This window comes from Dromiciops gliroides, chromosome X (assembly GCF_019393635.1).
Source record: "Dromiciops gliroides isolate mDroGli1 chromosome X, mDroGli1.pri, whole genome shotgun sequence".
In the NCBI taxonomy this organism is placed as follows: domain Eukaryota; kingdom Metazoa; phylum Chordata; class Mammalia; order Microbiotheria; family Microbiotheriidae; genus Dromiciops; species Dromiciops gliroides.
This window is the reverse complement of record NC_057867.1, coordinates 41385719-41409965: the sequence shown is the minus strand read 5'-3', so window position 1 is coordinate 41409965 and position 24247 is coordinate 41385719. Positions and strand designations below refer to the sequence as shown.

The 24247-nt window shown below is 35.4% G+C and overlaps 1 protein-coding gene across 6 annotated transcripts in view; it reads right to left on the bottom strand.

Moving 5' to 3' along the window:
• Window positions 1–24247, bottom strand: part of STAG2 (stromal antigen 2) — a 120114-nt gene that overhangs the window by 37048 nt on the left and 58819 nt on the right. For all 6 annotated transcript variants that reach the window (XM_043973784.1, XM_043973781.1, XM_043973780.1 and 3 more), the window contains 15 exons: window positions 22486–22647; window positions 20269–20365; window positions 18397–18473; window positions 15648–15852; window positions 12980–13131; window positions 12431–12504; window positions 12111–12234; window positions 11087–11185; window positions 10901–10980; window positions 5697–5804; window positions 4076–4187; window positions 1896–2013; window positions 1365–1468; window positions 496–588; window positions 270–359 (listed from right to left, as the gene is read on the bottom strand). In XM_043973784.1, the coding sequence (XP_043829719.1) occupies window positions 270–359; window positions 496–588; window positions 1365–1468; window positions 1896–2013; window positions 4076–4187; window positions 5697–5804; window positions 10901–10980; window positions 11087–11185; window positions 12111–12234; window positions 12431–12504; window positions 12980–13131; window positions 15648–15852; window positions 18397–18473; window positions 20269–20365; window positions 22486–22647 (1695 nt within the window). The remainder of the gene's footprint in view (window positions 1–269; window positions 360–495; window positions 589–1364; window positions 1469–1895; window positions 2014–4075; window positions 4188–5696; window positions 5805–10900; window positions 10981–11086; window positions 11186–12110; window positions 12235–12430; window positions 12505–12979; window positions 13132–15647; window positions 15853–18396; window positions 18474–20268; window positions 20366–22485; window positions 22648–24247) is intronic.

The window sequence follows — 24247 nt, the reverse complement described above, 5'->3', positions numbered from 1 at the left end:
ATACCACCTGATTATATATTAGAAGATTTTATGGACAAAATTTTAAAAATAAAATTTTCACTGGAAATGAAGGTGGGGAAGAGGAATTTTTCCTGATTCTGCCTTCCCAAACTACTATGGAATTTTATTATGAATTGTGACACTTACAAAGACAGTGACACAAAGTCACTGACATATGTGTACATAGTTCTGAATATAAATTTATATGATCTAATGGAAAAGAAATTAATTTTTTAAATTTAATACTCTATATGTAGATACCATCTTACCTTCTCTAATCGGCCAGTTGTATAGATTTCCAAATCAAAGTACTGAGGCAACTGCAACAAGTTAGTCACCTTTTCTGCATCTATAGAGTACTTTGAAATAAAAATAAAAAACAAAGTGAGAACATGATAGCAACATTAATTAAGCAAAAGCATATTTGTAAAGTAATTATACATATGTAGTTTCCAAGTGATGGTAGTAAATAACACTGAGAAGTTTTTAACTTACTTTTGCTAGCAACTGAGGCAGGGCTACTGCAAACAGTTCAGTAATTCTTGTTCTATCATCCAGTTGGGTCTTTTTCTCCTTTGCTGTCAGAACCTAAATTTGGATGACACATTAGGTACACTAAATGGCAAAGTTTAAAGCATACTAACATAAATTCAAAATTATACTTTTTATCTGCTATTAAATAGCATACTATTAAAAGTCTTCAATTGAAAAGGATAACTAAAAAAAGGATAACTACTGTTGCTATATATTAAGCATGAAGTGTCTGCATGAGCAGATTATACTAAAAATCTGGAAATCAAGTAAAAAAATCATTTTTTTCTTAGCTATCCCACCTCATCCTCCTTCAACTAACTCTGAGCATAAAGGTTGTATTACTCTAAAAACCAGGAGGTGAAACCAACACATACTACCTAACCCGCGCCCCGCCCCCATATCTACCTCTGAAAAACAGGAACTAAACTGAAATCAGGTACTATGGAATTATGAGAAAATGTACTTTACTGGACTCTTACTCTAAAATCATGTATAGGAAATACAGATCTCTATGTGAGCTCTGTAATAATATATTAAAGATAATGAAAGCTGAGTTGTTTTTCTAACAGCCAAACTGAAATCAACAGTGGATGAAGCCAAAACCAAAATTAAAATAACAAAGGAGCTGGACCATAAGAAAACAAAAATATGAGGCTTAAACTTAGACAAAATTAAAAACCACCTATTTAGCTTATAAATTCAAATTATGTATGCCCCAAATCGACTAAAATATTAAATGAAAATGAAAGGCATGTTAGAAAACCAGAAAACAAATCCATAATGTTTGGAAAGAAAACTTCCATATCTCAAGGTCTTCAATAGAGTCATACCCTTTTTCCTGTCCCTCTTCCCACAGGAGGATGGCATTCGGCTGCTTGTCGAATGGTACAGAGCATTATTTCAATAAGTGCACTCTCCTGTCTGTCGGTTAATGCTGCAAAGGAGAAAGACTTAATCAACTCTATCAGCAGATTACTTCAGGTAATCATTCTAAAACTGGCTCTCTTGTCTCTAACCAGGTTTTGGGAGACTCATTCTCATATGAAGAAGTTTACCTTGAAAAATGCTCACAGTAGCTGCATCCTACAATATGACACACATGTGTATCTATGTAGACACACAAACACATTAGATAGACAAAGAGAAAACTAGAAGATGTCCCCAAAATTCTAGTGCAGCTTTAAGAAGACTTTGGGAAACCCCAGGCATATATATACCCAAGCACACTTATCACCTGAGACTGATGTAATAATTTCTGTAAAATAAGAATTATCACTATTGACATGCTATAGGAACTATTTGAAGATCAAGCCCGATTAAGCCAAAGGAGTCTAGAAAAACTGTAGTTAAAACTTTCTTACGTTCCTCTCCAGCAAGTGGTTCTTCCAACAGCAAACTATTCATACATTCCCAGTCCTTCAACAGCTCTGTAGCACAGTCCCACATGCTATCCACAAGGTATGCTGCATGTTCGTGTAACTGCAATGAATACGAGTATGTTATTGGTTAAAAACTTAACTGCTTCACATCATATCCCTTACAGGGACTGCCTGCTACTCCTTGCCACCAAACAAAAGACTAAGATTTACAGGGAAGAAAGGATTTGCACAAAACAAAGAGGAAAAACTGCAGGTAATTTGTTTGGCTGGATCATACCCTGAAATCACAGCAAAGTCTGGCAATGGCTCCTGGTAATAACACATTATAAGCTTTATGGAAAAGATATCGGGATACTTTTTCAATGGCTAAAGAAACTGTGGCACATGTACTGAGTTTAGATATCACTGTGCCATAAAAATATGATGAATACAGAGAATGATGGAAAATTTTTAATGAAATGATGCAGTATGAATTGGAATATTTAAAAAATTATATACACAATGATTACATTAATATAAACAGAAAGAACCACAAGCAAAGATCCATGTTACAACATTACAGAGAACAAGGAAGAAATGAGAAGGGATCTACTTCTCCTTTCACTAACTCCTCTGCATAGCTGAATGATCCACATATATGGAATACAACATAAACTCTCAGATTTTGACAAATTGTTTCTAAATTTTTTCCTGCACTTCCCATTTTAAAATATTTTCTTTGTTAAAAGGCATGGCTCTCAGGAAAAGGGGAGAAGGGGGATTTGAAATGCAGGATGAAGTCTAGGTGAAGTAAAATATGAGTCATCAATACAAAATCAAACACTTCATAAATGACAGCTTAACACACAAAGAAAGCTCATCATATTGTTACTTGGACATGTGACCAAAAAGCAGAATATATGTCCGTACTTCCCTTTTCCAACCTGATAAATGAAGATTTTGAAACAAGAAAATGTATAACGTCCCTTTCCAATGAGAACATTCTGACTACAAAGCTGTAACTAGAAAAATACTTTCTGTGAATGTGAATGTTCTGTACCTCATTTAAAATTGTAGACTAAATATAGGCACCAAGTCAGGATAATTAGGCAAACACAAGAAAGAGCGATTCAAAGTAGTCCAGAAATATTCAGTCCAAGTAAAGCCTTGCCTTCCCCGTGTAATAAGTGGAGTCACATACAAATTCAAAAATAGCTTTATCTAGGATATTTTTAAGTATCATAATTCTCTATAAATTTAAAAAACTATCACTTACATACTAAACTAAAATTGATTAGGTGGCTTCAGATATTTACTACACAGAGGCAAGCTAAGACATTTCTTTGCTCATAAATTGTTCACAAATTTTTTTTGCACTGGTTTGCAAGGAGTACTACTAAGTATACTATATGTACTTATAAAACAAAACGGGAATTTGTAAAACAACTGGAAGATGATACAGTTGATTAGAACGTTAAATAAAAATTGATCTTCATGAATAGTCAAGATCTGAAAGAAGGGTCTCAATCTGGGCACTCCAGAATCACTATCGCTCATTTAACCATAATTTTCTTTAATTTTTTTTGCCTAATAAAAACCACTGTTCAAAGATGTAGAAAAGGAAATAAAAATTAACATAGTAGATCACAGTATTGAGTTATCCATAAATTTCCTGATTAACTATGTTAACAAAAATGTGGATTTAATTACAAAAGATAGGATAAAATAGCCATATTATCTGCAGACTGGTTCTTTTTCAAGTTTTTTCATGCACGTTGCCTCATTTAATTCTCATAAAACTAAGAAATTAACAATCATGGACATGTGATCCAAAGCAAAGTCAACAAACAAACATACTTAGTGTGTAGAACATGTTGATGGTCCACAGACCATAGGTAATATCTGTACCTGCCACCTGTCATTCCTGCCTGCTATTGTGCTTGTCACAAAGCTGGGGAAGGCTAATAAGCTCATCAGGAAAAAGGCAGGCTTATTGTATTACCATTAAAATATGTTAGTGATCATTGATTAAAAAACCAACAGTATACCACTTATACAATCGATTATAAATATATTAAATGGTCTAAATCCAAGTTAAGTCTCTTCTACCAACAGAAATACCTATCTAAAATGATCGAAAATTTGCAATGAAAATGGTGAAGAGTATGAAAATTCCAACTAACCTCACTTTCTAAGAAGAAAAATACCAATGTCTTGACCAGGTTGGCATTTGGGCTTTGTCTTCCCCTTCTTTTGAGGATTCCATCTTCTTCGGGATCTCTGCGACTAAAAAGCCTACAACCAAGCAAAATATTTAACTATTTGAAAAACAAAGAATTTTCCTAATTTAAAAAAGACGCTTTTCATATTCATTATGACCGACAATTTAAGAAAAGACAAGGGCACTCTTTGTCCATAAAATAGTCTGCAATATTCCTTCCACGTTAAGAATGGACTATTATTCTCTATCCTTTAGAACTTTTCAACTTTATAAAATGAACCATATTTTTGGTAGGGGACATTTCATGTCTTTCAATTCATCAAGGAAAGGTACTGCACTAATTTTTTTCGATTTCACTTAAGTCACATTCCCTGACCAAAAAAAAATTCCGTTTGAAAAAAAAAAAAAAAAACTACAAACACACTCAGAAGTACATTTTTATGGATAATATTGAGTTTTGTTTCAAAAAATAAGAAACAAAACTAAAATTGGGTAATGAGATCAAGACATGATACTAGAACAAAATATATTAAAAATTTAAATTTTATCTATGTAATTCAAGTAATAAAATATGACAAAGATAACATCAAAGCTCATAAAAAATTCTAACTCCATGCAGTTTTAAGTTCCCTCTGAATATAAGCACACTAATTTCCCACAAAATTTGTTTACTGATCATTGAGTTCCATTATATTTCACTCTCCCTATATCACACAAGGTAAAAGAAGCAGCATTTAATAATAAGTACCTACTATGGGAGAAGTACTGTGCTAAGTGCTTTATAAATACCTCATTTGATCCTCCCAACAAAACTGGAAGGTGGGTTATCCCATTTTACAACTGAGGAAACTGAGGTAGACAAAGGATAAATGATTTGCCCAGAGTTAAAAAGCTACTAAGTATCTGAGGCCAGAATTAATCTTAGGTCTTCCTGACTCCAGACTGATCTTTAACTGTCTACCAATTTCTAAAAGAAAATGCATGACTCAAATGTTTATGGTTCTAAAATGTAGCTTTATCAGGGAAATTTAGTAAAGCTTCTACTAAAAGTCACTGATGCAAGAGTGAAATAACTAGACAGAAATAAATATTGAAGTCAAACTGAACGGTTTGATGAGTGACATTAATTCACAGTATCAAATTCAATATCACTATAGGCTTTATTCTAAAGATCAGTCCACCAAAATATGTTTTGAGACAAAAACAATGACTACATTCCTGGGTCAGGGGTAGAAAGTATACTGAATTGAGAATCAGAGACTCTAGGCACTAACTACCTATGTGAACATGAGAAGTGACTTCATTTCTCTGGGCCTTGGTTTCTTGACATTTAAACAAAGGCAGAGAACTAGACAGTCTGCAATTTTTGTCCCAGCACCAAATCAATTAAGTCTATTATTAAAAAAAAATAGTACTGAAAATAATATAACCTGAGTTTTTAAAAGTAATATTAAATAGGAAGAAAAGCAACTTGACTTAAATTTTCTAAAGAGCAATGCTGTTTTGGTTTTGATTCTAAAGTTAAGACATAGGAAAAATATAAATATTGTGAAATTTACACAGAGAAACCTAAATTGACTTACTTTTTATAAAGAAATTCTCCTGCTGCCACTGCAACTGGCCGGTGGGCTGAATAAACCAAATGGTACACATTTTCACAGTCTTCTGCAGTAAGAACTTCTTCGCTACTCCTATGGAAAAAAGTACCAGGATTCACTCATTTTACAGCTTTGGAATTTCAAACCATAGTTCAAAGACAAAAACTTCACAACTGGGCACCCCCCCCCACAATTAACAATTCAAAAATAAATTAAATAAGCCCCATTCTATATTAGTAGGCACAAATACCTACTTGCCCTGATCAAGTAAGCAAATAGCCACCAACCACCACCTGAGAGTTAATCCAGAAAAATGGCCATAATATTTAAAAGCTTATAATCAACCTAACTAAAAGATACAAAAGAAAAAAAAACTGAAAAGGAGGCAAAGAGAAGTGAATGTCACTTGTGAACTCATCTAGTTCTATAACACTGTCTTCAAGCTTGAACCCTTTCATAAACAAATCCTTCCCCATCGGTTGCTTTCATGAGTACTGAATCATAAAAAAAGCCTTGGAGGTAAAGTGAAGAACACTGACCAAGAAGGAATCACAACATTAACATAGAGCTAAAGAATTGGAAGAGTTGGAATTTACTTTAGAGATCATCTTACATTCCTATCAGCTAGGAATACAGAAGAAGATAATAAGGCAAGCTTAAAATTTTTTCTACCTCATAATTACATTAGATTAGATTAATAACAGAAGTAAACTCAAACTACAGCATTTTTTTTAAAAAAAAAAACTATGTCTGGTAGTATAAATGCAAATAAATCTGACAAAGCCAAAAAATGAAGGACATATTTCTTTTGTCATAAGGTAGCACATATTATCAAAGAGAAATGACAGAAATCATACATGACCAGACATATATTGAGAACAGTGAATGGCCAATAATCCACTGGTATCTGTATAATATCAAAAAAATCTAAAGATGTCTCCTAGCATATTGGGCATACCACACTATGGAGAAATTACAGAGAGCAGAACAGAATGAGAAGACACAGATGAGCTATGTTCTATAATGCTGAAGAGAGTACCCACAATGATAAGATCAGAAGCCCTATTAAATGCACAGTGCTATCATATCCACCTCACTTGGATGGCAGAAAGTGGCCTAAGACAAGTAAATTTTTTCCAAGAATTTCTAATAGAAACCTTTCTTAAAAGTCTGACACTTTAAAAAAGGGGGGGTGGCAGCTAGGTGGCACAGTGGATAGAGCACCCACCCTGGAGTCAGGAGGACCTGAGTTCAAATCTGGCCTCAGACACTTAACACTTACTAGCTGTGTGACCCTGGGCAAGTCACTTAACCCCAACTGCTTCACTTAAAAAAAAAAAAAGTCTGACACTTTTCCCAGTCTTCTTTCTTCTCAGCTGTCAATCCCCTTGCATCTTTCCCTTCTTTACTAATTACCTGCAGTCTAAAAATCTAGATAAGCAAATCTGTTGCAATCTGACATAAGTTAAGAAGCAATAAGTTGGGGGTACATGAGGGCAATGGAACACAACTGTATTTTTAAGAAATTATAAATATAAAAATATAGCAAGATTAACTTCTGAAATCATAGAAATCAAAAGCAGGAATATACACAGAATGACTACAACATCAATAAAAGAGCAAAGTGAACTGAATGCTGAGCAAACAAGGCCCCCCTAAAAGATGAGAAAGCACCTCACTCCCTTTTTTTGCAGGGAAGGGAGGCTATGAAACGTGTAACTGTTTATGATGGCAGACTTGATTTTTATTCTTTGTCACTCTCTGGAAGTGGAAGGAGAAAGTGACCACTGAGAAAATACATAATGTTTTCTAAAAAAAAAAAAAAAGCTACCACTATTATGTCTTGCATGTGCTTTTTGTTAATCATTTCCCAATATTCCCAACCCCCTAATGAGCCCTCTCCTACAGGAAATAAAAAGCATCTAAGTAAGCCAATGTGCAAAATAACTACCCATGACAGCATACAGTCTTTACTAACACTTCTGAGTTTTCTCGGCTATCCTACCAATTAAACTTGAATTCAGCTGCCTTTCAGAACTGTTTGCATTCACATTGCTGTAATCATTATGGGACTTGTTTTCCTTTGCTGTTGATTTATCTCAGTTATCAGTTTGTTCAAGTCTTCAAACAGTTCTCAGAATTTCACATTTCCCAATGTATTCATATTTCCATTACTCCAATGATGGTCACTATTTCCAACTTACTACTACTACTACTACTACTACTACTACTACTACTACTACTACTACTACTACTACTACTACTACTCCTCACTATATGAATCTAATATGGATTCTTTTAAATTTTAGCATGCTCAATCATCCAACTATTCTAAGGCCTTACTTGCATAGTGCAGTAAAGATAATGCCCAGTCTATTTAGTTTCATTAAATTGCTTTTCAAAGATGACAGCTTCTTCAATTAGTAAAGGAACCTCAGAAGCCAGCTAGCCTAACCATTCCAATTCTCTCTACACTGTCAATGAGAAGTCATTCTAACACCATATTATAGGGAAGAGAAACCCAGTACCTCCTGACTTCAAAAATAGCTGTGGGTAGGGGCAGCTAGGTGGTGCAGTGGATAAAGCACGGGCCCTGGATTCAAGAGGACCTGAGTTCAAATCTGGCCTCAGACACTTGACACTTACTAGCTGTGTGATTTTGGGCAAGTCACTTAACCCTCATTGCCCCTGGTCAGACCAAGGGGCAGCTAGGTGGCGCAATGGATAGAGCACCAGCCCTGGAGTCAGGAGTACCTGAGTTCAAATCCGGCCTCAGACACTTAACACACATTTACTAGCTATGTGACCCTGGGCAAGACACTTAACCCCAATTGCCTCACTTAAAAAAAAAAAAAAAGCTGTGGGTTTTTTTCCTTCTCAGCTCAACTCCCTTTCTAGGTTTCATCCAATGTTCCTAATACTGCCCTGAGGCCATAGAACAGATCCTGAGAGAAACATGCTCCTCAGGAATTCTCATTTTCCAAAAAATGTGAAAAACTAGTTCTAATGTACAAATGTACGTAAGTGACTAATTTTATTCAAAGAGCACCAGACTAGGATTCAAAAGCCCATGGTACTAAAGGCTAGTTAGGAAAGTAACAGGTACTGTGAACCAGACTAAATACAAGTCCTTTCTCTCCCCTCAAATGAGGGGGTTAGGTTCAACGAGGGGCATCTAGGTGGTGCAATGGAGAGAGTGCCCGGACTGACAGGCACCGAAGACTCATCCTCATGAGTTCAAATACAGCCTCAGACTGAGTGACCCTGAGCAAGTCACAACTCTTGACTCTACCATGAAACAACATGCAAACAAGTAAAACAAGTATTTGAAAACAAGATATACAGGACAAATTGGAGTTGCTATCTTAGAGGGAAGGCCTTAGCATTAAGGTGGACTGAGCAAGGCTTCTTGAAGAAAGCAGGACTTTAACTGAGAGCTGAAGAAAGCCAGGAGGCAGAGATGAGGAGGGAGAGAATTCCTGTCATAGGAGACGGCCAGTAAAAATGGAACAGCAAGAAGGCCAGTGTCACTGACTCAAAAAGAAAAGGGGGAAAGGGGCAAGGTTTGGAGGGGGCACATGGTGTGACAGGTTACTAAGACTTTTGAACACCAATTAAGAGTTTATATTGGATCCTAGAAGTGACAGGGCATCATTAGGTTACTGAGTACGGGGATGACAGTCAGACTTACACTTTTAGAGTATCACTTTGAAAGCTGAGTAGAGGATGGACTACAACAGAAAGACCAGAGGCAGGGAGATCAACCAGCAAACTATTAGAACAGTCCACACAGGGGACGATGAAGATTCCAGGTGGCGGCATTGTCAGCAAAGAAGAGAAGAAGGAGCATGTAAGAGATGTTATGAAGGCAAAAATAAAGAGGCCTTGGAAACAGATTAGATAGGAGGGGTGAAAGAGTAATTAGTCTTGGATGATACCTAGGTTGTATGACTGGGAAATTAGTGGTGCCCTTGATAGTAAGAGGGAAAGGTTTGGTAAGAAAGATAATGAATTCAATTTTGGACATGCTGAGTTCAAAATGTCTACCAGATATCAAGTCTGAGATGTTCAATAGGATATTGGAGAAGAAGTATTTATTGGGAGTCAGCAGAGAAGTTGGACCACATTCTATTCTCTTTCTATACTCTATTCCTTGGTGATCTCACCTACTCACAGAGGGTTCAATCTTCCTCTAAAGAGATGAACCCCCAATTTTTCAACATAATTCTAATCATATAGCACGAACTACACGGAGATCACCGCCAAGATGTCTTGTCAACATTTCAAATCCAAAATATTGAAAAACTATTATTTGCCATTTACCCTCATAAAGAATATACTGAGACTTCCCTACTTCTGTTGTAGACACCAAAATTCTCTCAGATCTACAGCCCCAGTCATCATAGAATCCTGCCTCTCCCCCTTTCAATCCTACATATCCTGGTGCCAAATCTTATTGATTCTGTCTTAAGATCTCACAACCCCTCCTTCTCCATAAGCAATTATTACCATAGTTTAGCCTATTTCCTAGACTAATAAAATTCTCTTATTTGGTCTCCTCCCAACCCTATCACTTGAATTTCAAAATTCATGGATTTCCACATATCAGCCAAAATAATCCTCCTAAAGCAAAGATATGAGTATATCATTCCCATACTCAAGTCTTAAGTGGCTCTAAACAGAATCTAGGATAAATTTGAACTCCTCAGGCTACTGTTGAAGACCCTTCACCTTCTGACTTGAAGTATCCTACTTTTGCAGATTTATGCTGCCTCCACTTATTTCCAAAGTCCCCAGAAGTGGAATGTAACCCCTATACAAGTATTCAGTTCAGTCTCCACAATAAAGTCCTTGCTGAAATGCTGCCCAGTTGTTACTAATATTTCAAAATACCTTTGATTTAGTGATCTGGGTACAAGGGATGGAGTGTGTGTGTAATACATACATACATACACACATATGTGTATGTATGTATGTATTGCACACCACCCTGACCCTGGTTTTGTGTTTCTCTAAGTCTCTCTATACCACAGGCATTTACTATAGTAGTAAAGAATATTAATTGATTTTTAATTTTTTTCATCAAGTTTGAGACTAATAGCCAATAAACTTAAGCTTAAGAATTCCAAGTGACTCATCTCTTTGAATATGTCTCTACATATATTTATGCAATAAAGGCAGTTACTTACTGTAAAACAAGAGTGAGTAATTTTATTGCTTGCACTGCAACATCATATTCTTTATCAAGGGTCATGGAAACAATTCTATCCTAAGAACAGAAAATAAAGTATATTTAAAGGAAAAAAGGGAGATGAGGAAATAAAACCCAGTTTAAAATGCAGGTAATTTGCTTGTGAACATCGAACATTACTAACCTTGAATCGACTGGTGAAGAGCTCCAGTTTGGAATTAAGCTCCTTATTATAATAAAGCCCTTGCAGTGCAGTAAGACACTTCAGTCTTACTTCCCCTTGCTAAATAAAATTGAAAGACAGATTAAAAGTATACTTAATTTTACATTTTTAGTCTTCAAGGTACATAATATTGTCAACTAACTAGCCGAAAAAAATTCAGAAACCTAGATCTTCTATAAAACCCATTTTTTTACTTTTTGATTATTTATTATTTTGTGAAACTTAGCAATGGAGAAAGGAAAACTTAATACAATTTGAAGGTTACATGAATGCCTTTGGGTTGCTATATGTGGATAATAATGTTGTATGTGTTGTCAAGAACAGTTTCCTACCCTATAAAAAACTACCATTCATGTCTCCAATAGCATCAAAGGTGCTATATGCCTAGTTGCCCTTAGATGTCAGTGAAATCTTAATTATAAAAGTACATTTCCAGGCAGCTAGATAGCACAGTGGTAAAGCACCGGCCCTGGATTCAGGAGTACCTGAGTTCAAATCTGACCTCAGACACTTGACACTGACTAGCTGTGTGACCCTGGGCAAGTCACTTAACCCTCATTGCCCTACAAAAAAAAAAAAACAAAAAAAAACAAAAGTACATTTCCCATTTGCACTGCTTATTATACTGAAATGTCATTGGTATATGATTTTATATAGTCATAGCTAAGTCCGTGCCTATATACCAATTTATAGTATCTACCTATGTCATTCAGGTAATTTAGATAATCTTTAGAATATATATATATATATATATATTCGTTCCATACCTCTTGGTCTAAATAATTCTAAAAACTAATGTCTAAAATATTTTAAAGTATCAGAGGAATAATCAGTTCCCCCCCAAACTGGAAGGATTCCATGAAAATTAATTTCAAAATAGTTTAAAGAGGCAGAAATATAGTAAAAAAGAAAATGAAGGCTAGGTACATAAGATACCTGATACATCTGCATGTTGTATCCAAAGAGCTTATTATATAGAACTTACCTTATCATGCATAGTCCACCCAACATATTTTAGATAGCTGTCATTAAGAAAGGCATCACTGTACATTTTCATCCATATTCCAATTTCTTCAATACAAATAGCACGGATTTCTGCTATTGCATCACTGAATAAAAAATGAGAGAATTACACCCACTAATAGACTGTAACACAGTTTAACCAGATTCATTCAACAAGTATTATTTGGTGCCCTCTGCATGCATGCCACAGTAATAAATACCGTGTCCAACAAACCTGGTTTCAGCTCCAACCACCCTCCCCAATATTCTCCCCCCACCTACAGAAGAAATGATCTGACTTACCGGTATCTATGTACAAAGACTCCTTTAAATATGGCATTCATCATATTTTCTATTTCATCTTGATTTTCTTGAAGCTGAAAGAATAAAAACAACACTCAATAAAATGCTTTTAGGTGGACACATTTTCCAAAAGCACAAAAGATCTTTTTGGGGTTTTTCTTGTTTGGGGTGGGAGTGTCAGGCACAACATCACTCCTGACTAAGACAGGTTACTCTCATAAAAATGTGTGTTGGTAGCCACTGGAAAAAATGTATCCTGTATACTGAAAATGTTTGACTGAAAAACTCCTCACTTTGGGTGCAGCCTTTCAACTAGACCAAACTGATTGGAAAAAAAAATACCTCTTTACTTTCTAAGAAATGTTTAAAGCATTATTTTAGTTGTTTAACAAAATCCTGAATTACATAAAATTTGAAGTAGTTCATTTTATGTCTGTGAAAAAGGAGTTAGCAAAGTTAGATGAATAATTCAGTGCCACTGAGCTAGTTAAATATTGCCTTTGCCCGGAAATGTACTGACAGCTAACCATACTGTGGTTACCCATTTACCTCTTTCCTCTTCTGTAGCAAAAGTTCCAGCCTATCATTCGCTCGCTTTCCAATCATTTTATTTCGCTCAGATTCATACTGCCTTTGTGTATTGTCCATGTTAATGCTAAGATTTAACGCCACATTCACCAATGCTGTCATCAACTTCATAGCTATTTTTTAAGAAAGAATCAGAAGAAAGGAAGAGCAATTTTTGGTCATTCAAACCTACTATTCACATAAAAAAAGACAAAGTTCAGGCAGCTGCCACAACTTTCTCTATTCTGTTATACAATTAACAACACATCCTTTGATGGATATGTTGCCTTTCAAATCTATTACCTTCTAGGTTCCAAGTTTTTACCCTTCTTCATTCAAAAAAATTCCTTAGATACCCACTGTGAAACGCACCATGCATGACAGTGGATAGAAAGCCAACCTCAAAAAGGCTTGGGGAGCTTAATTCTATACTCTGACCCTTGATGGCTATGTAACCTTGGGCAAGCCACTTACATTGACAAGAGTCCCCTGGAAAGTTTCTAAAGTTGCAGATCTGCATTGGCTGAGCATCGTACTACACTGAAGAAATCAAAGGTCAGCAAATGCACGATTCACTACCAAAAAAAGTATGTAAGCATGTAGTATGTGTGTGTGCATGCATGCATGCAGGCACATGCATATACACACACGTGTCTGTGTCTTCAAACAAAGCCCAGCAAGTACTGTGCTCCATTAAATAAACAAATAAAAGCCAAAGCTGATGGGTTAAAAAAAGTTGCTAAAACAGGTCCAAATGAAATCATCAAATCTATACAAATCGACATAAATCACACCAAAAAAATTATCTAATACTTATGCAACCTTTTTTGGGGGGGGGAGGGCAGAGAAATGGGGGTTAAGTGACTTGCCCAGGGTCACACAGCTAGTAAGTATCAAGTATCTGAGGCCAGATTTGAACTCAGGTCCTCCTGAATCCAGAGCTGGTGCTTTATCCACTGTGTCACCTAGCTGCCCCTCAACCTTTTTTTAAAACTGGAATTCTAATGACTAACTTTCAACCCATTCCTCTCAGGAACTTTTTTTTAAATGACATTTTTTAAACATTTAAAAGAATATCATTTCAAAGTAAAAGTAATATGTAATGAAGGAGATCAGATCATTTAGTGCCATCTTTGGTGAATTCTAGTCTGTCAGATCCATCCCATGTGCAAACACAACAAAATGACTACTTTGATGATGAAGGCTCATTATCAAAGACACATAAAGGCTAGATTTCTTCATCTCGAAGTAACTTAAAATTAAAATTACTTCATAAGACAGCAAAATAAAGGTGCCCAAATTTCTGCATCAAAAAAATCATCAAATTAAACTAACTTAACTCGTTGATTTGGAAAGCTGTAAAGACTTATAAAGATTATATACCCTATGTAGCCTTGGAATTGAATTAATGACATGAACTATAAAAAGTTATTAGATAAGAACACAACATTTTATTTACAATTTATACATTTAATTTCTTCAAAATGAAGGACATTGTGTAAGAGGGAAAGAATAGATTGTGCTATAGCCAAACTTAAAAGATCTAATTCTAAAACAAATTAGAATATGAATAATCAACCATTGAATATTGAGCATTTTCTACTTCAGCACAATATAATGATGGAAGTCAAAATTTATTTACCAAAAACATCATTATACTAGAATAAAGATAAAATAGGTTGAAAATAAACTGAGGACAGCTAGGTAGCGCAGTGGATAAAGCACCAGCCCTGGATTCAGGGGGACCTGAGTTCAAATCTGGCCTCAGACACTTGACACTTACTAGCTGTGTGACCCTGAGCAAGTCACTTAACCCTCACTGCTCCACAAAAAAGGAGGGAAAGAAAATAAACTTAACCAAAAAATCCGGTCATTGAAGTTATTCAGTATTTTGGATATGATTATATAATCTATCAACCTTCTACATTAAATAAAAACAAATATGCTCACAGGGCAGAAGAAAATTATTCTGTCATTTTAAAAGGAGGTAGGGAAATCTACGTAAGTAAACATCAAAAAAAGTTCTAGGACTAAATTTTAGAAGACATTTAGATTCTTACGTGACATATTCATTTTAGTCACAATTGATACACACAGGTTGTTCTAAATAAGTGAAACCTGTCAGAACCATACAATGAGGTAGTAACCAGGACTATAAACCCCTTAAGACCAAAGTCTGCTATGGCAAGGAGTTTTGCAATACTGCAAGCTTTATTCTCACTACTTGGCTCCCTTTATATCATACTCTAGCATTGGCCCTGGCCCCTAGCCTTCCATATGAAAGCGAAGCTTAAAAAAACATAGGGGAGGGGCAGCTAGATGGCACAGTGGATAGAGCACCAGCCCTGGAGTCAGGAGGACCTGAGTTCAAATCCGGCCTCAGACACTTAACACTTACTAGCTGTGTGACCCTGGGCAAGTCACTTAACCCCAATTGCCTCACCAAAAAACAAAAACAAACAAAAACTCATGGGTACCCAATAAAGAAACCAAGGGTTCTCACAAATTACCCATCCCACTCAGCCATTTAATAATCTATATAAGCCCAAGGCCCAGAAACTTGTATAGCATAAGAGGCCTTCTAGGGATGACAAGATTCTAAACATTTACCTTCTCAAGCTATACAGAGGAAAGAATTAGAAATGCTAACCTGCCAATGTGCTGGTATGTCGAAATGCCCTGACTTGAGAGTCAGACAATCCTGTAAGCAGTGAAATGACTGTGTCCATCATGTACTCATCATATATGATACTATATTGACACTGCCTCACTAATACACCAATGAATTCACAGAAACTGGACTTGAATTTCTTCCACTGAGGACCAGCCATGGTGAGTGGATAATCTCCACTATCCTAAAATAAAATTTTAAAACATCAGTTTATTTGGAAATACTGACGGAGAAAACCATTACACGTGTAATAAACACTAATAAAGATACACCTTACCTTTCTTAACGCACTGAATACAAAGCAAGGAATATTATGGAAAGTAAAGGATTGTGGGGAAAGAGGCTAAGGAGGGAGGTCATTTTACCTTAGGAACAATTCTAGCTTTCAAATATGGGTCTTCACAAGAATATCCAGCATTAATAAACCCAAGTGGCCATCATCTACTATTAACTCAGGTATGGTACAGCAGTTAAGCTTAAAATATTCTGATATATCAGAATAAGCAAAAATGTTAACTGTATGACAGACAATGGTAACATGAAATACAATTTTCTTCTCAAATATTATATTCAGACAGCTCATAACTTTAGAGAGGCTTAAAATAAAAATCGTGTCTAAATCAACTGACACTACCATGGAAGGAACTATAGAATTCAGTCCATATGGACTTTTATGGTGTTCCTATCTAACCCACATCTGTGCGCCTCAAGAGTTTGTCTCACTGAAGAATACCACTTAGTATCTACATAACAGAAGTTCACAGTGTCATATACAATCCTCTTTTCTGTTCTTCTTTGGATAAAGAAATGACTGTCAAATTCATAATAAAAAAGAAAGTGAAAAAAAATTGACATTTCAGTCAAGGGAATACAATTGACTAGCATAACATTATAGCTATCTCCGAAAGAATTTTCAATTCAATCAAGCACTCCATTTTAAAAGCATAAAAAACCCACAACAGCAAAACTGACTATCAGTTTTGCCAATTTGGGGCATTGAATGCACAATAGCTACATATAATGGTAATAGCTGATTTAACAGTCAATTCCCTCAGGATTTCATTACAAGCAAAAGGAGTCTTCCATGATAAGTTAACTGTAATTATTTGATTTTAGGACATGTACTGATAACACATGAAGGAAAACCTAAGATGTGACCAATTCCATTTAAAACTTCAATGATTAATGGTATTTTGCATTAGAAAGAAAAGGGCCAGTTGGACATAGAGTATTTCAAAACTGAAGGAAAAAACAAAACTAGGAATATGGCCGGCTCAGTCATTTCTAATTATAAAGTATTATGAAGAATTGTTTTTGAGGTATTTTAGAAAAAAATCTTAATATCTTTGGCAACTGAAGGCCCTAATTTTTCCCCCTTTGTTTGAGAAACTGGTACATACTTTAACATATCTAGATTGTTATCTTAACATATTACAAACAGCAGGTAATCTCATTTTTATTAAAATCCAACACCAATGCACCTGCATGGCACAGCAATAACTATGAGGTTCAGCTGGCAATGCGAGCACAGCATAAGCTGTACAAGGGTGACTAGAAGCACAGGGAGTCAAGGATGCGTTGAATGACCATTTCCCAAGGACCAATCTTACCGAAGTTAGGAAAGAGTATCACTGGACTTACTATCAAGTATTTGATCACAGTGACTGGTAAAGTAAATAAATTCTTTCCAAAAGTAATGGTATATTTATAATAATGGAATCACAAATCAAAGAAAACTTCTATCATGATTTCTCTTTTAATTAACACACACATAAAAGTTAATATTGTCAACTGCTGGGTGATTGATTTGGAATTGACTCGCCAAGATATTTCAAACTAGCTATTAGATCCAGCTCTAGAAATTAGACAAATAAATCTAAAAACCAATTGTTTCCCTCCTTAGTAAGCAAGGTCAATGTCTTTGGAAGAGATAAAACTAAACTAGCTAAGGAGGTTTTTGTGGCTATCTGTGATAAAGATTAACAGAAATTACTTTTTCCTCAAGTTTATCAGGTTTCTTTTTTAAGCTAGTAATACCAAAGGAGGGAATTGTGGAAAGTTGCTGACCAGTTCTCAAAATTCTACTTAGCTGTTTTTATCCTTGAATACAGCTAAATGGAAATTTCACACTAAAGACCAAATTCTTACTACTTTAATAGTAATTAAGCTAAAATAACCATTTTAAAACTCTGAATTATAAAATGAATTTAATGAACAAAAAAAGTCCAAATTTTGACCATAAAAAGATACTAATAGTTTTAAAGATATTAATAGTTTTCTTAAGAGACTGATGTCGGCAAAAAGTATGTATTTAATGGGCAAATTTAATGGTTAAAGTATGTATTAGGTCTAATTTACACATTTAATTTAATGGTCAGCTTTTCTAAAATTATTAGAAAAATGGAACATTTAGACTAAATATAGGCCACACATGAAAACTAAATGTCTTTAAAATTAAAAACAACAACATAACTATGATTTTTCAGAGGAGAGATACTTCAATTTATATAGGATCATTTTGCACTTAAACTTTTGGGTACTTTATTCTCCTCATGTTAATAATAAAACCTAAAAAGAAAGATACCCCAATGTATAACATACAGTCCTACAAAACCATAAATTCATCTTGCAGTTGGAATTTGCTTGAAAAACTATTAAATCAAGAACATCTGACGACCATTAAATTCAGGAGCAAAACAATAATAAATATAAATGACATTTCAGTTACCTCATCAAATTCTTCTGTCATTTTCCGAATTATTTCAGAGTTCTGCATGTGTCTAAACATTTCGGCTGTGACAACTCCTACAATTTAATTTGTAAAAAATGAGTTAAGTAGGGGATACTGAAATAGAACACTTATGAATCTGGAGCAATCAAAAGGCATAAAAACAAATAGATAATTCTACATCAATCATAACACTCAAGCCTAGGACTAGAACAAAGACAAAAGTTCTGAATAAACAGTAAGCCAGGTATAGAGGAATACTTCCAGAATACTTTGGATCATAGCCAGAATACAGGGGGGAAATGTTAAAAAGCCTCTTTAAAATAAATAACTTTTACTAGATAAGCAGCGAAAGCATGTAAACAAACAGCATCCCAAAGAAGAATTTTAACAAATTAACAATAGGAAAGAAATGTTTCAAATCCCGAATGACAAAAAAGTCCCAAAAATTTACAGTGGCAGTTTTTGTGATAGATGCCAAAATACTTAGAAAGGATTAACAAACTATGAAATATTACTATGATGCAAGAAATGACAAAAATGTTGACTACAGAGAAGCAAAGACAAAACGAACCAGAAACAGAAAAAAAAAAAAACAGAAACAAAGACTACAACAGAATAAACAGAAAGAACAGTAGCAAGAAAACAATAGAAACTGAATAAGATGTAAGGTCCAAGGTTGGCCTGAGAGAGCTATTGGAAGGGCTGCCTTCCTTCCCTCACTTCTTTGCAGTGGTGGGGAGGGCCACTGTTATGCTAGACAACAGTGTTAAAACTTTTTGAACATAATTTCTGAATAATAATAATAATTTTTTCTTCCTATTTTATCCTTTCATAAGAAAAGGCCTCTATGGAAAGATCAAGGGGAAATAAGTAGTGGAAAGTGTAGGTAAATTAACATTAAAAATTATTTTTAAATAAAAGCAGGCCTCAGAGGTGAGAAAAAGACCCATCACAAACAAAGCCCACAGTCTTCATTCCTCAGGGGGAAATCGGCTATTTTTAAGGCATGAAGATAAAGGTATATGCTTATAAGTGTGAGGAAAATTAACAATGTGTTATCTAACTTTCCTTGTAGAAAGTTAAATTCTGAAGACAAGTAAAGGGATCAGGGGGCAGCAAGAAACTGGAACACAGGAAAATGACAGCAAGGGCATAGGTGATAAGAAGTTGATAAAGAGACAAACAACCAAAATCATTCTGGTGCAGTTAGTGTAGGGGCAAAATGCACCAATAAATCAAAATGGCCCCAGTAGCCTAAACAAAATCGAACTAAGAAGAAGCAAGTTTACCAATTCAAAGAAAGCTTCATTAAGCACCTTAAGTACTTACTCAGTGAAACAGTCTAAACAGGGAAACAAAAAGATTAAAAGAGAAACTAGCTCTTAAGGAGCTTAAAATGCAAGAGGAGAGCTGGAGACAAACCCTACACAAATAACTAAGATACAAGAAGAGTGTGATAATTGCCAAAGGACTGACCTAGAAAAATTTGAGGATAACTTTCAACTCCTCTTTCTTCTTTTCTTGGGGAGGGGGGAGAATAAAGGCAGTAAAGGAGGGGGTCAGCAGGTAAAGGATTTTTGTTCAGGGTAGACTTCCTTGAGGAGGGAATACCTCCTGGAGTACAGATTTTCTTTTTTGAGGGAGTATAGATAAAATAAAGGCAGGAAAATGTAGGCTGTAGCCAGATTGAATATAATAGTGTCTCACCTGATTTTCCTTCACAATAAATAGCCTCTCTACAATTGCTAACCTTGCTCCTCCTCTCTCTATCTCACTCTCCCACTCTCACCTCTCCCTCACCAGTATATCACTACTCAACACCTTTAGCTGTTGCATTTGTTAGTGCGATAAGAGGAACAGAATACATACCTTTACAGCCTGAACACTGAATAAAGAAGTTGATGAGATCAAGAAGTGAAATATCCCGGTCATGTTTGTATGACTCTATCCAATCATCCACTACAGACTGGAGGATAAAAAACAGAAAATAGAATTGTCATTGACTTTTCACAAGTGCTTAAAAAAAAGGGGGGGGTGGGGGGGAGAAACTATTGTTAAAGGCTAAGACATAGTATCCAACGTGAAAACATTTTCATATCACACTTTTAACACTAAAAGACAAAATTCAGTTTGGTAGATGGAATACTCAAAACACAAAAAGAATATTCCTACTTTCTCTATTTTATAATGTCTAAAACAAAGTCAAATTCCAGAATAGGAACCGTGTTCTTCCCTAAAATACTAAATTTTGTTGATAATGTAAGACAACATTAAAAGCTAACTGGAGGGACAGCTAGGTGGCGCAGTGGATAAAGTTCAAATCCGACCTCAGACACTTGTCACTTACTAGCTGTGTGACACTGGGCAAGTCACTTAACCTTCAGAGTTATATTGGATCATTGCACTGAAAATGATAGTTCCTTAATCTGAAGTTTTGTTTGTATCTGTTTTCTCTCACAACCTGGATAATGTGGAGATGTTTTCCATGACTACTCATGTATAACTTATATGGAATTGCTTGAGTTCTTGGGGATGGAGGGTGGGAAGGGAAGGAGAAAGAGATGTTGGAACACAAAGTTTCAAAAAAAATCGATGTCAAAATTTGTTTTTACAAGTAATTTAAAAAATAAAATTCTAAATAAAAAAAAACATTTTAAAGCTAATTAAAGGCAAATATTTTCATTTATGTTTTCTAAACTAAAGAAACAAGACTAATTTTGTATGCTTAACATGATCGTACTGTATAACCTACATCAGATTGCTTGCTGTCTTAGGGAGGGGGAGGGGAGGAAATTGTGGAAATCTTGCAATCTCGTTTGTAATTTTTATCTTGAAGACACAGTTTGGTTAGCAATGTGGTGATAGATTTAGGAGTTAGAAATTTACTTACATGTGTATAAATTGTGTGAATTTCAACTATTTATTAATGGAAATAAACTTTTTTGCAGCCTTGCAGATCGTTCTGGTGGGGACTGTAGACTGACCGGGGTTGGTGTTCCTTTGAACTAGCTTAATTGGGAATGCTCTGGGATTGCATAGACTAAGCTTAGAGTTAAGACTATCTGTATTTTTACTTCCTTATTTCCTTAATTGGTTTCACCTTTATGGTTTAATTAATTCCCAAGTAAAAAAACCTGATCCTTTATGAACTAAAGATCAGAGGCTCCTTTTCTTACTGGCCTGGGAGGAATATATAAAGGGGAGATTAAACCTTAAAGAGTCCCTCATTTTTCCAGGACCCCAATATTAAGGCGAGTCACCCAAATAACACTCCGTATATCAAATTTTGGCCCTCAGAGTTGGACCCTTTGCCTGGCTATTCTTCCACATAAATAACCCATTCTGTGACCACAGGTCATAGAAAACCTCTAAAAGGAGATCATACTGAAGTACACACAACACATACCATTCATTATAGGTTCATATTTATACAAGTCTGATTGGGGTGGGAGGCGAGAAGTACATCATATCTTTAGATTAACATATATTATCTCACTTAGCACAGAATTCTACACCAGTAAATTATTTCACAATTATCTGTATAAAGAAATGTGAGTCTACTTCTGACAAAATAAAACCAAATCATATTCTTTATTTATAAAAGAACCATCCAACTCTATAACTTACTGTTCTCTATAATGGGTTTTTGCCTACCCTGTCAATTCCATCATTTTTTTAAAAAGGACCAGAGGAGGGGGCAGCTAGGTGGTGCAGTAGATAAAGCACCAGGCCTGGATTCAGGAGGCCCTGAGTTCAAATATGGCCTGAGATACTTGACACTACCTGTGTGACCCTGGGCAAGTCACTTAACTCTCATTGCCTCACCAAAACCAAAACCAAAACAAAACAAAAAAGGACCAGAGGACTGGAGAGATCATCTAGTGCAAACCACCTCATTTACACAAATAAGGAAGTTGAGCCTCAAGAGACTTCAACCTCAGATCACATAGCTAATAAGCAGCAAAGCTAAGATTGAAGTACAGGTCCATTTCCTTTCCTTAGACTTGTCCCTTTAAATTCTTCACCTGACATACATAATTACAATAACCAGATAATAAAAATTAGGTAGGAAATTGTGAGTAGTACCTGCATAGCACTCTTGCCCATTTTGACAACTTCAAACAGCATCATGTTTTCCACTCCATTCTGTTGATGATGCCCATTCATTCGATTTGGACCAGAAGGTTTTCCTCCTCCATTTCCACCTTTCCCCTTCTCTCCAGGACCCTTTTTGCCTTTTTTACAAGTCTGTTAAAAATAAAAATAAAATAAATAAAAATAAAAGATATATAGTTCAAGTGTGCTTAAACTATCCTCAAAAAGGTTTTCATCTTCATTAGTCTGACTTTGATGCTTCTTCATGAATACCAGGTCACCAATCAAAACTATTTTGCCTTTTATAATTAAGGTCATATTCAATTTGAAATACACACAAAAAGAATCAAGCTATGCATAGTAGAGATTTGTGCTTTCACTTTCTGTTTTTTAGAGGAAACTGTCCATGTTTGTGGAAATTTATCAAGTTTATAAAAAGAAGAAAAATTTAAAGATTATTGCAACTGTCCAGTTATGTATGTTGATTACAACTCCATCCTAAAATTATCAGTTAATACAAACCCATTATTTCAGATCCCTTAAAAATAAAAAAATTTAACTAAAGTCTGGTAAGTGTTAACATACATTCATGCCAACAGATGGAAAACTCCATTTCCAAGATTCCTTTTACAAATCTTGGGCAGCCATATTCTAAAAGACCACAAGGGGAGGCTCTTACATCCTTTTTTTCTTTTTCAGTGAGCTCATAAAGGATGATCAAAACAAAATAAGACAAGGAAAGGGAAAACCAAGAAAATTTTATCACAGAAAATATTTATGTTACTTAGCCAATAACCCACAGAAAACCTAGAGGCTATTTAAAAACCTGATTGGAAGCCCAGCATTATCTATTAAAAATCATATAACTAACCTTTCCCCCCAAAAGACTGCTAACAAAGTTAACAATATAAATAAAAAACAAAGGCCTTTGAGCAAAAGTGGATCTAAGCCAACACCCACTAGGACTTGAGTCTCCTATCAATGTAGAGGAGGGAAAAGGTCAAAATGACTGTCATCATACCAGATCTTCTAGTTCAGAGGTAGGTTTTGAAGAATGATGATTTTTCCTTGTTGCTCAAATTCTCTTTTACAATACTACCTTGTCTCCTCTTTTCCTTCCTAAACTAGCCAAAATATGGAACCAGGGTATCAGGAACCCTGAGAGAAATTAGTCATGCATTTTGGGAAAGTATAGATTTTCTATAAATAAAATCACTCTACATACAGCACATTTCTTAACAGTATTTCAAGCTTTGCCTGATGGATGGGGGTCTTTGGGAAGTTACTTGTGATCAGCTAATGATAAATCTCCAAATTTTGAGGTTTCCATTGACACTATCCCCTGTATTCTCTTTCTCTCCATAGAATACCACTGTAGTGAAAAGGCCCTCTTCCACTTTGACTTCTAATTGGACCGCTGAGCCTGACAGTTTCCTCAACTGGTCTACTGGTCTTGCTTTCAGCCTCTCTCCTTTCCAAATCCTTCCTCCGCAAGACCTTTCTTAAGTCATAGATTTTATCAAGTCACGCCCCCCCCATTCAAACAGCATCTGTGACTCCCCACAGGCTATAGGATAAAGCCAATACAAATTCCTTACCTAGCCAGGCCTAAGGCCCTTTACAATCTGGTTCCCAACAATTGTTCTGCTCTCATATTAGTCCTTCCAGAACATTTCTGACAAATCAATCTAACTGGTCCTGGCACACAAGAGTGCAAGGTCTTCCTACAGATATCAGGCTAAAATGCTGCTTC